Below are 15,614 nucleotides of genomic sequence, written 5' to 3'. Positions count from 1 at the left end.
CAACACAAATGTAGAATAAGCCTCTCTTGGGTTATTTAGGGAGCAAAATAATGTTTACACTTAGCAAGAGGTATTGTTTTAGTGAAGACAACATCTCAATTGGTATTAATTTGATAACATTTGTGAGGGAATGTCATGGAGAGTTTTAATGAAATGTTAATGAAATAATCTGATCAGATGGACTTCACCATGAGGCAGAAGGCCTGTGTTATGTTTGTGCCCCACTTAAGCCATATTTTGATAGCTTGCTTGGGATTTAGTTGGACATGAGCTTTGGGTGGAGTGAAATGTTTTTCTAAATCCTCACCATCGTTTGCTATATTATGAAGTGATTTGTCCATCTGGTCCTCTTAGAGAAAAAATCCTCAGCAGTTTCTGTGTCCAGACAAAGCTCATGGCAGAAAGCTTTTTGTTTTAAGGACATTGATAAAAAGGAAGGATTTAATTAAGTGTAAGGAGAGCTGTTGTTGAGTAGAGCAAACAAGTAATGTAGACGCTTTTGGTTTTATAACTGGGTTAGATTTTCTGCTATGAGAGTTCATTGACATTGCTTTCTGAGCATATGGATTAAGAGAAAGACTTTGATATTATCAAAGTTGGGAGGACAAGTGCTCTTTTTTTTAATGACTTTAATAAAAGTCATCGTTCTTGTGCAGCATTTTAACAAAATGAAAGCAGCTGCATTTGCCTGTACTTGCTCCCTGTAATTCCAATTTTATTTTCATTCTGTAACTGATCCTGTTAGTGATCAACTCTTGCTGATACTATGTTTCTTAGATACACAGGGATTTGGACTTGAGTGATCAGTGTGGTTTTGTATTTTAGTTATTATTTTTTTTCTAAGTACCTGTTAACATCTTCATTTGTAATTGTCTGTTTGATATGTTCCTTCGATACTCTACCCTCCAAGTGCCTGAAAAATTGTGAATGAGAACTGGGCAAGCAGAGAAAAAGAAACCAGAGTAATAATCAGTTCCTTTATGGAAAGATATTTCATTTCAATAAAAGTGTGAGACTGTAAACTGTTTGCTTTTGTTTCCTCTGTTGTAGGCTGCCTTTCCCTGCGGGCGACCGCGTAACTTTTAACGGGAAGGAGTGCATCTGCCAAAAATGTTCCTTGCCCCCTTCCAGCAGCACTGGCTCTTTCCCGATACAGAACCTGCGAAGTAAGTGGAGGTTTCTGCTCTTTTCCGTTGGTACTTCTTAGTCTGCACAGGTTGAAATAGCAAAATCTAACACCAATATGTGTAACTGGGACTTCTGCCACTATGCTGTATAAAAGATGTCAAGAAATACAATGTAGTCATGTGAAAAAAGTATATGGTAGTTTTATGAGAAAGTCTGATATTAAAAAGAAGCCCAAATGGTGCCGTTATAGGGTTAACAATACACAGAATCAAAACATTTGATTAAAACTGAAGTAAATAAAATAATTTGGAGAGAGGCATAATACAGATTTGAGAATTTAGTCCAACTCCAGCTCAAATAAAATGCAACATGAGATTTAATAATTTGTGTTACAGTATTCCTTCAGAAAATATCAGTGACAGGACTGAATGGCTAAATACTACACAGGAAGGGTTAATGTATGCACTGTGACCAGAGGGACATTTCCCTTGACCTCAGTACTACTGTGTACTATTAGAAGTTACAAACACTGCAGAGAAGAAATGTGGTCTTTTCATACCACCTTTTTTACAGCAGATCATAGAGTGGCATTGTTGCTCTGAAATCTGTTCCTCTGCTGATTTGTTCATGAGAAGCTTCCACACTTTAAGAGTCAACTACTGCCTTTATGTAATTAAACAGCAACATCAATTCAGTTGAACAGCAAAGACAGAGATATTTTTAATGACTGTCACATCGTATCAAGCTGGATTCAGCATGGCTGAGGAGGGGCTCCATAGATGGCTCTTCTTTGTGTATGAGGAATTCAGCCCACTTCAGGGAGAAATCTCTCCTTTCTTTTCCTGTTCCCCCGCCCCCCCATCTCTCTACAGAAGTTTTCATCATCTCTTTTCTCTAGTTTCTCATCAAAAGCTACTGTGTGAATGCAGCTGCTGTGAATGCAGAATGCTATGTTGATTCCTCTTTTGCCAATGCTGTTGTCTTTTGGGGAGGGGATGTCTCTCTCTTAGGTGCTTTCTCTTGTCACTTATTCTGGAGATGGATCATCCTCAGCCATCTTGGCTGGCTGCGTTTGCAGATCCTTACTTTAATGGCCTATCATCAGTTTGTCTCCTTGTCATATGGGAAAAGTGCCTTTGACTTTAATGAACATTATTTGCCTGATTGAGTACTGACAGAACAAGTTCATTTGATTATCTGTGATGCAGAATCTTTTAATCTGCTTACATTCCCTTTCTCTGTACACACACCCCCCCATGGAGTTCTTGCGTTGCATGTCCTCTCTCAGGTCACTGCACCAAGTATCCCCAGCGCGCTGGTACCTGCAAAGCGCAGCAAACCACTTGCCTCAAAGGGAAATAGCACTGGAAGTATATCTTTGTGGCAAAACACAACCTTGGAAAACAAACTCTTAGCTTTTCCCCAAGTGAAATCTCAAACATATGTATTTAAACCTCAGATACAGGTCTGCTTTAAATCTCTTTAGAATGGATCAAGTCTTACCATAGGTTTCAGTGGAATTGGTTAGGAGTCTTAGTTCAAACTTGGATGATACCTGCCACACTGTAGACTGGACTTATAAAGGAATTTGGTCTTGTCTTCACCTGAGGCTAACCAGCTCTGCTTTTCAAACAATGTACTGATGGGGCTGAGCTGATGGGTGTAATGACTTCTCAAAGTGCAAACTGAAGTCCATATCTGGCCTGCAAGTAAATTGTGCTATGATGTTGCCAGGTTCCCGGATAAATAACATTCTTACCTGTGTAGACTGTATCCTTTCTTATCTCTTCCTTACTCCGTTTCCCCCGTGTCTTATAGTGCAGCTACAGGCCACCATCTTCTGATTTCATGGTGACATGCAGCACCCAGCTGACCCAGGAGCTGTGGAGCTCGTGATACTCAGGAAATTGGATAGCAATGGTATAATTCCTCCGTGGCGTGGGGGATAGAGCTTTGATGGGTCAGTGGGAAACACATGCTGCCACAAATACATGGAGGCGCCTACATGTGTATGTAGCAGGGTATGTGAAAGCTTGACCAATGACAATACACAGAAAATTAACGAAATATCTAAAAATACAACAAAGAATTTGGCAAGCATTCAGAGCAATGTGTAGCACCAGCTGTTTTCCAAGCACCTAATCCTTAGGCTAGAACCAGTGTTTCAGGAATAAACAAGCAGCATCAGACACATCTTGGTTGAACTGGAAAACTAAAGGTCCGTAATGGCTGTCTTTAGCTATGCTGCATATTACACAAAGCAATAAACGCTGTGTCCCTTCTTGAAAGAGACCTTAATGTTTTAAACAAACAATTCTTTTTATGACACAACAGTAGTGCACAAAACCATGCGATTTTCAAGCAAGCTGAGTCAAGAGCCAAGTAATACACTGACCCACTGTTACATTGGTTTTGCTTCTGGCTCAGAACTGCCTGATATGTCCTGTGCCTGTTAATTCGTCAGCTTAGTTATCTCTGACTCTAGTTTAAGAATGCTTTCAGATCTCTTGGGACTCTATGAGCTCCCTCCCAACATCACTGCCTCCTCTGACCAGTCCTTCTGTTTTCATCCTCCCACTTTGGTTTTGACCTCCTTGATGCATTACATTTGGAAGAAATGAAGACTGTTAAATATTTGCTTTTTGCCCGAGTCCTTGATTTTTTTTTTTTTTTTATTATTATATATATACCTACCTACCTGTTTTGTTTTGTTTATAAAACGCTAGCTTCGAAAACCTCTTGTGGCAGTGTTGATGCTGAAAGAGTACTCAGAGAATATCAACATGTAGCAGCAAATTGATGTGTTCTTCAGAGTTATTGGTTGAAATTAGATGAGTCATCAAAGGATGCTGCATCCAAGACAGGAAGACAAGGACGTCGTATCGGTAGGCACTGTTGGCATAGCAACCACAATATTTGTTTTTAATTATCTGGAACTTAACAGAGAAAACAGCAGTTGGGAATAAAAAATGTAACTCACAAAATGCTGCATTTCTGCCCACCCAAGCTTAAGCCAGATGAAAGGTGAATGACATCTGAGCATGCAGTGTTGTATTAAGTTAGTGAAATAAACCCTCAACAGTGAGATTGAATTAGATTACCAGATGAACCCCTGGTGAAGGGGAGATCACAAACAAATCTCTGATTGCAGTTAAAGAATACATACTGCAGAATACTGCAGTATTTATTCTCTTGTGTGACTAAATCCAGGCATACACCCAAATGTTCTCTTTTATTAGCAAAACTCAAATGTTCTGACCTGTGGTGCACACGTTTTTGTGCTGGGCTTGTTTCCACATATTGGTGCTCTACAGGGTGACATTAGAGAGACATATTATTACTCCCTTAATCTGTTCCAAATCCACTAAAGGAAAATAAGAACTATCCTTTATTGTTGTGTGCTCAGAAATGAAACATTTACAATTTCACTAACAGTCTCATTGGGGTCACGTAACAAACTAAATAGAATCTTAAATCAGAAAGTTTGTAAGAGGACTGTTTAAATCTTTTAATGAGATCCTACGTTTGGAGTTCTTTCTTAATAACTAGATAAATCTTTTTTTAATGCTTTTGTGTATATTTCTCTTCCATGCAAGACATTGCTGTGGTTTTTTTCTTTTCTGGCATCTCTTCCAAGTGTCTTTCAGGGTTTGTCTAGCAAATTGTTGGTATATGTGAAGAATTCCTGAAAAAAAAAAAAAGGTTTCACATAAGATGGAAGATATAACCATATGGAGGATTAGAAGGGTCACTGAGATATTGATACTAGAATCAGTTTATTACTGATATTTATCCCATTTTTCCCCCATATTCTGATTATTTTAACATTTTGTAAGAAAATTATGCACAGACAGGAATCTGCAGGGTGAAGAGTGAATGAGGGCTGGACCTTGTAGGGGTCCATTAGAGGATTCATTTAGGATATAGAGAACCAGATTCAAATCCGATGTCTGTGTAGCAACTCTAATGCACCAGTGCTCATTGGTGGACTGTTGTGGAAACTGAGAGTAGGTTTAGCTTTTACTAGCATAGTCAAAATCATTTGTCATTAAAAAAAAAAAAAAAAGTCCAAAAGCAAACACACATTCCCCCTCCCCCCCCCGAATCTTGTCCTCAATTACTTTTCCTGGGGAGTATAGCTAGTTCACATATAGCTTGTTTAACCAACATAGGCTACCCTATGTTATCCTGTTGTGACATGTTTTGCAATTAGTTTTCATTATCACTTTTTGGTGCTTTATGTAAGTGAATTTCTATAAATAATAAATACATACCCAGCCCTCACTTTCACGTATTGCAACGTCACTACTACTCGGGAATTTGTAATGCCTCTTAATTATTGGTGTATTTTTACTGGTTACAGAATTTCACATAGAATTTTAGCTTAGGTTTTTTCCATGGTTGCAAAAAGAATTTTGAAATAATAAGTAAATCTTTCAGGCCCAGAAGCAAAGTCTAATGTGAAGAATCAATTATTTGTTTTAATCTCATGACTTTTACGTCTTTTTTTATTAATTTTATTGGGCTGATTTGCAGTGCTTGAAAACTTAATTGACAAAACTCCTTATCTTTTAAACACAGTATAAATGAATTAAAATAAAACCTAAGTCACAAGGAAACCTAAGTCATTAGTTTTTTTCTTTGAGTGATTCATGTCTTTTAGCAATGTTACGGCAGTATTAGGGCAGCACCACTTGCCATCCAGCAGCAGGCAGCCAACAGCAAGCTTCAGAGCCTGCATGAGCTGTTACTAGAACACCGATGGATCCTCATACTGCAGTAGCTGGTATTGTTGTGTGATCATCTAAAGTGTGTGATTCACTCATATTGGATTTTTCTCCTGCAGATTGTGGGGGCTGTGGTTCAGAAATAAAAAATGGACAGTCGTTGGTTGCCTTGGACAAACATTGGCATTTGGGCTGTTTTAAGTGCAATACATGCGGCAAGCTACTGAATGCAGAGTACATCAGCAAGTAAGTTGAGGAGCGTTTGCACTCGTTTTCAGCATTTTTTAATACCAAATAATTAATTTAGCATTACATATCCTTTAGTTTTTGTTTAAGTATATTTGGAGATATATAAAAGAAAACAGATTATTATCTGAACTGTATTAAAAGCAGAAAAAAATAAAATGAAGAAAAGTAGAAGTTGAATTTGTCCATTTACCTGGAATGGTACTTGACAAAGCAGCTATGCTATAGAAAGGCAGCGGGTGGAGTATGCTTCAAAGTCCCGTAGATACACCCTTAGTTATGTCTGTTTGACTTTGCTCTATGTGACGCTGTAATGTGAAGAAGCAGATATTATCCTTTCCATATGTTTCACATAAGCAAAAATATTTTCAAAAAGTCCGTATGTATATCATGCTTTTGTGCTGCTCCAGACCCTCGTGCTGTCAAATTTGGACTGAATGTGATGACAGCAACAAGAGGCAGCACGAAGCACACACGCAGACCAAGTCCCGTGTCAACACTCCTATGAGTCCGATGAGATATAGGGCTTTCACTGGCCAAAGCACCTGGGATTAATTTCTGCCTCAGAGAAGGATGTTGATGTGATGAAATTTTCCTAAACAGCTAAGTAACTCAATCACCAGTGCCCAGAGATGATGGAGTTTCAGAGCTGGTGTCCCACTGATTTACAACAATTCTTTGGATTTAGATTAATACAAGTGTTAAATTTAATTTCACAGCTTGCACTGAAGAAACAATATTTAGTAAAAGGGTGTTCTTAAATAAGGTTTTGCATTATCTCAAATGTTATACTACTCTGCTGTATTGTGGTACAGTACTTTTTTTTTGCATGTTATTTAGTAATAAAACCCCCATAAACTGTAAAGATACAGTAATTGTGAAATCCTTTTTTGAAAAGCTGTGTGCCAAACAAAATAACTCAAGAGAAGAAACATCCTGGCTTCAATTAATTCAATTAATTGTTGTGATAACTTGTAGGTTAGTCTCTAAGCAATCCAACTTGTATTCTATAAAATTAATTTTTATGTTTCTCTGAGGAAATGTCCAGTAAAATTATGCCTCTGCTAACAAATCTGTCTGATCATGGGCTGTTTTAGCATAACACACTAAGCATATTTAACTATGTTTAACTTGTACTTTGAAACAGGGTAAAAGTCTCCAGTTTCTTCTAGATTTATTTTCATTCATGGGTTTAGTGGTCTAAGTGTAAAACTTGGTAAAATTGTGATCTAAATGTAAAATTAGCAAATAGGTTCATTTCAGAGTAATAGTCCAAGTGTTCTGGTTTTGAATTTTTAGAATAAAAGCTAAGAGTCTTGTTTTTATTTTTCATATTTTTAAATTATACTTTATCTTAAATCACTTGTGGTGGTGAAATAACTGCTCACATCATGCATGAACGTACTGCAAGATGTCTTCTGCTGCTGAGGTTGAATTCTCGTAGTCATTACTGGCTTCTATGGAGCAGGTTCCCAAGATGGTTAATCCATGGCTGTCTTTAAGCAAGTCCAGTCAAGAATGTCAGTAGACTTAAATGTTAATCAAAGCTTGGTTTACAGTCAAGATACTCAGTTGAGAAATTACTCTGTGCAGTCTAAGCTAAAAGATAGATGATATATATATATTAGATGATATGTATATTAAATGAATTAGATGGCAAGTAAAGAGGGAAGGAATAAAATGTAGAAATAATTATTTTTTCCAAAGAGAGAGAAACACATGGACAAAGTTAATGAGTAACACTATCAAAACAAATGGTGTGAGGGTCTTGGAGACTACGTGTTGTGACAAGGAGAGAGGCGATGGCTGAACTCAGCGACAAAGCAGGAAAATGGGATCATGGTAGACTTGGAAGGGCCAGAACAAAGCAGGAAAATGGGATCATGGTAGACTTGGAAGGGCCAGAATAGTTCATTAACAATTCAATTCTTTACAAAATTAATAAATACAAGCATCTGGGAGGTGTGAAAGTCCATAAACACCCTCTGAAGTATTGAAGCATTACCAAATTTTAGCTGTATAATCTCCCAGTAAACATGTAAGCCTACATAAAGCAATCTCTGTATGGCATGTTGTTTTTCCCTAGGGATGGTGTTCCATACTGCGAAACGGACTATCATGCAAAGTTTGGTATCAGATGTGACAATTGTGAAAAGTATATCACAGGAAGAGTGCTCGAGGTAAGGAGAACCTGTCATTCAAACACATCTCAATGTACAGAGACTTGCTCTTTTGGGTGTAGACATATGCTGACAAATGAGTGTTAATGCAACAGTTTAATGTTACTTTTATGAAATACTAGGTAATTTTTCTATATTTCTTTTTTGTTTCTTCTGTTAATGATTTGATGATACACTCTCTCCCTCAATGGGTATTTGCGGTACTGGAGAATGTTCAGGTAGCAGAAGTAATAAGTGAATGGGTTATTGGACACTAAAATGAACCATTTGAAATTTGTTTTTGCACCCTGAAATGAGCTATGTCGCAGGGATTTTTTTTTTTGAGTTTGTTGTTCTAAAAAGCAAGGAGGTTGTTTAGTGTAAGTGCGTGTTTATACTTTACATGAAAGAGATTTCCACATAACTGGCCCAGAGTCAGAAATTAATATATTCCTTTGATCTGAATAGAATTTATCCTTGGATCTAAGTGTATTGTTATCCTATCAATGTCATCAATCATCCTTTTTTCTTTCTGCCCTTTCCCTGTATCTTGTGAAGCCTTAGCAGTACTGGAGTTAGGGAGAGGTTCCCCAGGTTGCTCAGTTCACTCTTTTCTGTTCATCAGTTAAGAAAGCCTGGAGAAGTCCCAAAGGACTTCTACCAGAGAAGGATCTACTAGGAGTTGTAGAAAGACTTGACTATCCAAATGGTGGACAATTATAGCTAGGTAGGAACTGAGAAGCAAGTGGAAGGAAACAGTGAGTCCATATTAGATGGTATAATACAGTGTTGGGTTAGGCATGGGAGGCTTTTCCGTTATCAGAGGGTTTTACAGACATCTCAGAAAACAGGCTTCTAATAAGGAATTTGAAAGAGTATAAAGACAGCTTTCTTGCTTTTTGCAGATGGCTCTCTCAAGTGGGAGAGGCAAAACAGAAGAAAACATTAAAAACCCTTTAAAAATTTAAGAGTTAACCAGTGGAAGCTGCTACATGTTTTCAGAGATGTCAGCCTTTGAAAGGTAGTAAGAGGGGGCAGGCTTTGAAGGTGAAGCTAATTAACTTATATTTGATGCAATGGAGGAGAGGTGAATGCAGAGAAGCGTGTCATGGTCAAAGCTAGAGCAAATTTGGGGTGCACTTACAGCAGGTTACAGGGAGTGATTAATACTAAGATGGGAGAAGAACAGGCACTTCAATTTCTGTACTGACTCTTGGCTTCACAATACTGTGTTTTTCTGTCCAGGTTCTTGCCTTAAAATATGTACAAAAATACTATTTTTATTTGGTAGTATTTTACCCACAGTGTGGTTAAACAATAGCATGTGGTGTGATGTGATTAAGAACTGGGTCCTTATTGTCTCTGTGGATGATGAAAAGGAAAAAGAAGTTTAAAAGATCTGCATAATAACAGTGGTGAGTTGGATTTGTGGGACCTGGGGGCATGTGTGGTTCTATCTGTTTCTCATAACTGCTTGGTGAGAGCGTACTGTACAGGAGGAGAGTTCCTTGTTTGTATTGTATGTAGACCAATAACAAACTTGAGACAAGTTAATTCTTTAAAACTATTGTAGGAATTTTACCACGTCTGATTACGTATGTCAGTGTAGTTATAGGTGATGTTTTTGGTTAGTACATGTGTGCCCCCCTCCTCTCCCCTTCCCCAATGTTGCTCTGATGACAGTGCTGAGGCACTGTTTCTCTTCATACTTTTGTACTGCTGCAGGCTGGAAGTCATTGAAGTCTGTGGCATTTAACTGTGGGAAAAAATACTGGTGCAAGATTCTGAAACCTTTAAAAAAAAAAGATGAGGAGAGGACTTTCGCAAACTGTAAAAGCACAGCAGTGTCAGGTAGTGTGACTGTCAAATAGGAAAGTTAGGTTGAAGTTAGTATGAAGCAAATAATGGATTTGAGCAGATAAAATTATATTTAGTGTCTGCAGGCTTGTTACGACAACTTTATGGTCTATAACCTTCTTTTCGTAGTATTGTATAAAACAATTTGTTGTTTTGTGTGCAACAAAACTAATGAAGCTTGAATACGACTGTCCTGTGTCCTAGCATTCTGCTGTCATGATAGGTCCTGTTCCTCATGATGTCTCCCAAAATACCTGCTCCCATCCCCTGTTTCCCCATGAAATATCTTGAGAGCTTTCATTACTTTTCCACTGTCTGTTTACATGGTCAAGAGGTGACACACAGTGTGAGGCCCTTTCCGTGGTGATTAGTCTGTGATTTCCACGAGCCTTCGGACCTCTGTAAGGGATCACTTTAAATGGCCATTGAGTTTCAGTGTTGACTGTGGAGAGCAGTCAGATGAGGAGGTAGCGTGCACACCACATTTCATTAGGAAGCTAGACTAAAAGTCATGACCTAAGCAAACAGATTTGAAAGAATACAGAGGGACCATATCCGTAGCTAATGGAGTTCAGTCATTTGTTCTGCAGCAGACAGACATGTTCGAAAGGCTTGGAACTGGAGCTGATCTCTGTCTGGTAGTGAACTTGCTGTGTGTTTGTTACTAGCCAGCTTGTTGATATGTTTGTATATCTCTAGGTCAGGAGGACAGGGGGGAAAAAAAAAAAAGTAGCCATGGCTGGTTTTTGTTGTAGGATGTATTTTTTTGTGGAATTCTCTGGAATCCTGAAACGTTTTTCAAAACGTCAACGTTTCTTTTTACCATCTTGAATATACTCTGAAGATACACAGAAATAATGGGGCAAATTGCTATTAAAGTAGGGGAAAATCTTGACAGAAATACTTGTTAGGCAGAGGAAGTCTCCCAAGGGAGCTGCTGGAAGCTATCACTTAGATAGCATTAAAACAAGATTGGACAAGGCACTGGAAAATCTACGTTGGGGAACAGTCCTGCAATGACAGAGGGAGGGACTATATGACCTAATAGGATTTTTTCCATCTCTGATTTCTGTGATAATGTCAGGAGGACAGCTGCTTCCACAATTATTCTGTGCCCAGATTTTGTAGTATTGTCTCCCTTTCCAACACTTGTTAATTTTAAGTGTTTATTCAGCAGAGCAGGAAGGGAGAGTCAACTAGTGTGAATTACTGATAACTTATAAAAATATGGCTGTTTTTGTAGGTTGCTAGCCAAATACAATGATGATTTAGTTACTTAAATTCTTCCTTCAGCCCATTTTCATTCCATGTAGTAAATGGGCTTAACACAGGATAGCTCTGTTTATAATTCCTTTCTTGTTTCTTTCTTCCCCTCCAGTCCACCTTGGCTTGCGCCTAGTCTCCCAGGGAACTTGTACTGGAAAAGCTACAAAAGCAGCTGAGCAGCTAATTTACAGAGTCCATAAATTCTTCTATTGCTTTTAAAGGCAACAGTTTTGCTGTTCTTTTTACAAAAACCCTGCCCACCAGTGCTTTTTTTGGGCAAGGTTTGCTTTGCTCATGAAGCATACAGAGTCCTGTTTAATGCAACATCAGTCCTCCCCTAGAAATTAGTATGTTTTATCCCTGACCATATATGTTGATAAACCTACCATCTTAAATGGGGAGCAAGAGGTGGCTGGAGTTTACTTTATAGTTTAACTTAAAATGCAGTGCAACTGAAAACCTTTAGGGAGAAAAAGGATATATTTTAGTGCTTATACTATAGTTTTGTTCCCAGTCCAGCAATAGCTAAAATCATGCAATTACACAGAAAATAAACACATGTTAAAATAACAAGCTGTTGATTTTTATAACCAGCCATTTTGTTGTGTTGCAACCTATTTCTCTGCATTTGGCACTAAAAATATTTTTTTCTCTCTTTTTGTATCACAAGCAGTTTTTTATTAAATAAAATGCAACTTGTGCTAATAAGCGTTACATAAAAATAGACAAAATAAGTGTAATTCCCTTTTCTCTAAAAATATACAGTATTTCACATATTAATTCAGAGCCTGACAGAAACTGCTTTCAATCAGGAAAACACTTTCCGTTTGTTTCATGATTTTTAATCAGTCTCCTAGCTGTTTTTTGCTGGGAGGAGGCAGTGGTGGGTTGTCTATCTCCTGGTCCTTCCCACACAGCAGGCCGTGCAGAGGCTTGGAAGGCTGTTGAGGTGTGTGGAGGAGCTGTGTGACAGGCAGTGACTCCTCCTGGTCCCCTTTTGGGGAGCATGCATGGGTTTCCTTAATATCTGATATTTAGAAACTTTCTCTCGGTTCCAGCACCTCTCTATTTTAAAGTGGTCTGTGTATAGTTAGTATTTCTTTGGATACAGATTGATTTTTAGCTTTTTTATCTTCTCCCCTTTAATTGATGAACTCTAAGGAGAATTTAGAGAGAACAGTCTTAGTTCCTGTCAACTTTTATTTTGCAAAACTGAATGAACCAAATTCTCTTCTGATTGTAAGTCAGCTCCAGGCTCTTCTGGTAATGCTGGTAATGCTCAGCATATATTCCTAGCTGGAACTGCCTTCTCTCAGCATGGATGGACATTGTGCTCCAGATGATGCGTCACCACTACCTTGTGCAGTGATAGTAATGCCTTCCACTGTGTCTACAGAAAGTACTTTCCCTGGTATATGTCGCACTGAGTGTGGTTTTTTCCTGTGGCTTCGTTAACATTGCCAGCCTGTAGCAAGATATGATTTGGGGAGTTTTCTCTTCATCTGCTGTTTCAGCTAATGATTTCCTGTGTTGTGGAGGAAGCTTTGATATCCAAAAATAACCTCCTGGGGTTTTGATGGCAAACTCAGTATAGGCTGTGAGAGGGTCAGGTGTGATTGCTTGGATAGGCAACTGCAGCCCAGTGCCGTCCAGGCTGAGCTGCCTCATAGCAGGCCTCTGCAACCAACTCTACTGGTAGCTGATGAACCAGATGGATCTCTACTGCTACTAGCTGGTGTTTTGAATTTCATGTGAATAAAAGTTGACAGTGTAGCACATGGGAAGTTATGCTTTTGGAAAAGTCTCTTGGGGCTTATTTCATAGAATCTTAGAATAGTTTGGGTTGGAAGGGACCTTTAAAGGCCATCTAGTCCAATGCCCCTGCATTGAGCAGGGACATCTTTAGCTCGATCAGGTTGCTCAGGGCCCCCACCAACCTGGCCTTGAATGTTTCCAGGGATGGGGCTTCTACCACCTCTCTGGGCAGCCTGTGCCAGTGTCTCACCACCCTCATTATAAAAAATGTCTTCCTTAGATCTAGTCTAAATCCGCTCTCTTTTAATTTAAAACCATTACTCCTTGTCCTATTGCAGCACACCCTGCTAAAAAGATTGTCACCATTTTTCTTATAGGCCCTCTTTAAGTACCGAACTTTTATGCTGTTGCATGCAACCCAACTGCTCCTGTAAGCACTGAGGGGTATTTTGAGCACTTGGCTAGACTTCTGTCTACAACTGTCGCATGATTTATAGCTACATGGTGCTGGTGAAAATGGCTGTATCGCTAAACATAAAGATGGGTCCAACCACTGTATCTGACATCCTAACATGGCAGCGTAGCACTCAGTATATGGGGAGGAAGAAAGGGTTAACATTTTCCTGGTTTACATGCGTGTGTAAATGTCTAGAAAAGCATAATCAATATTTTTTTTAATCTTTTAATCACAACCATATGTTACTTTAAAATAAGGGAACAAATGCAGTAGGCACTAGGCAGGAATGAGACTAGAAATGTCAATAATTTATATGTCTGTTAAATGCCACTTATACCTCAGTGACTTATTAATTAAAACATTAATCTTATTTTCTTCAGTTTGTTTTTTGCCTCGCAGTAAGGTTGAGCTGCTTCTGTTTGCAGTCACATCTACTTTGTAAATCAATTGCTTTTCCCTTTGCAAAAGTCTCAGTATAGCAGAGAGACGAGACTAATTCTTTACAGCAGGGTGTACAAATTTCTGCCTGCAGTGTGGAAGAATGGTTCATTCTGAAATGTCTGTTACCCTGCTGTTTCACTAACAACAAAACCTAGTGATGTGTGAAAGGTACTTGAGCAGCTTATAATATAGCCATTAATACCGAAACGTGCAATAAAAGCAGCTTCGTCTATACGAACGAAGGGTTTCCTGTAGCATGAGCAGCCTTGCGAAGGCTGTCAGAGCTGCAAAGGGATCCAAGTGTCAGTGCTGCTCTTCGGTTAGGAGCTGCTCTCTACACGTTTTCTCCTATCACAAGAGAAGAAGGAAAACTTGGAAAAGACACATCTAAATAAATCAGCATTAGCTCTTGCAAAAGGAAACCATATAAGGTAGGAAACTTTAACTAGCATTTTCAATGTATAGTGTTTGCTGAGATGCAAGGCATTTTGCAGCTTGGGAACAGTCTGTTTTGGTGCCACTTGCATTCACCTGGGGCTGATGATTTGCAAAGGCAGGTTAATCATCAGTGCATAGTATGTGAACTTGGCTGGGTCTTAAATGTTAATTGACAGTTGACTTGGACTTGCTGTTTTAAAACAGGCATCATTAAAAAGACTATCAGAAAGCATACAAATAGCAATGCAAATGCTTTTGACCTTAGCTTGTAGCCTTTTCTGTAGCCCAGTTGTTTTTTTAGATACATTCACCTTATCTTTCTCCCACCCTCATCTGTTCCCTTTCTCAACCACCTCTTCTCTCCAGAAAAAGATACAGAGCTACATCTATCCATATCTATCATCTGAACTGTTAAAAGCTCGCAATTGTTGACATGTCAGGAAAAGCCAGTACCTATTAAAAGGAGCTGTTTGCATAGTTTTTACCCAGTAAATCAGTTTTTAGGTTTATTGAGGAAGACTACTGAGTAGCATTTGGTGATAGCTTAAGCCTGTTACATTTTTACCAAAGTAAGAGACTCTGCAAACTATTTCTGAATAACACAAAAGAGAAGTTCAGAATTTGAGGGAAAATGGTTGATAGAGAAGAAAGAATGACAATTGCAGGGTTTGTGGTGGTTTTTTTTTCAGTTACTTGCTTGCTTTTCTGTTCAGGATTTGTCTCATATGTATGGGAAAAGTCCCCAGTAGTGCTGCAGTGCATTTGTGCCTGTGTGGGTTTGCATGTTTTAAGAGTTTTAGTGTATAGTTTGACTCGTGAGCCTGGCAGGCAGGTAAATTATGTCCACTGCCTTTTCCCATTATACAAAAGTGTTGCACCAGTTAACTATCTTAAATTATCTTACTTGATTAATTAAAGCATCAAAGCAGTGATTCCAGTAGTCACCTTGATACCTTCTGAGCCTCAGACACAAACAGCATACAGTATGCCAGTTACAATGCCTCCCGAAGCAGTGTTGCTGTGGAGATGCATTATTTATTATCTAGTACTATTTGCCAGCATTTGAATACTTTGACAATGTGAAACGTTGCACTTTTGGGATGTCTTCAGTTCCTCATCCTATTACTTTGAATAATTTCT

At 38.6% G+C, this 15,614-nt stretch overlaps 1 protein-coding gene across 1 annotated transcript in view; it reads left to right on the top strand.

Annotated features, from left to right (window-relative positions):
• The window catches only part of ABLIM2 (actin binding LIM protein family member 2), a 113,041-nt gene that overhangs the window by 32,941 nt on the left and 64,486 nt on the right, over window positions 1-15,614 (top strand). Inside the window, exons 4-6 of the mRNA XM_086464636.1 lie at window positions 1,051-1,166; window positions 5,975-6,101; window positions 8,188-8,281. Of these exons, the coding sequence (XP_086320762.1) occupies window positions 1,051-1,166; window positions 5,975-6,101; window positions 8,188-8,281 (337 nt within the window). The remainder of the gene's footprint in view (window positions 1-1,050; window positions 1,167-5,974; window positions 6,102-8,187; window positions 8,282-15,614) is intronic.

The sequence above is a fragment of the Leptosomus discolor genome, chromosome 4, assembly GCF_034619465.1.
Source record: "Leptosomus discolor isolate bLepDis1 chromosome 4, bLepDis1.hap2, whole genome shotgun sequence".
NCBI lineage: Eukaryota > Metazoa > Chordata > Aves > Leptosomiformes > Leptosomidae > Leptosomus > Leptosomus discolor.
This window is presented reverse-complemented; position numbering and strand designations above follow the sequence as displayed.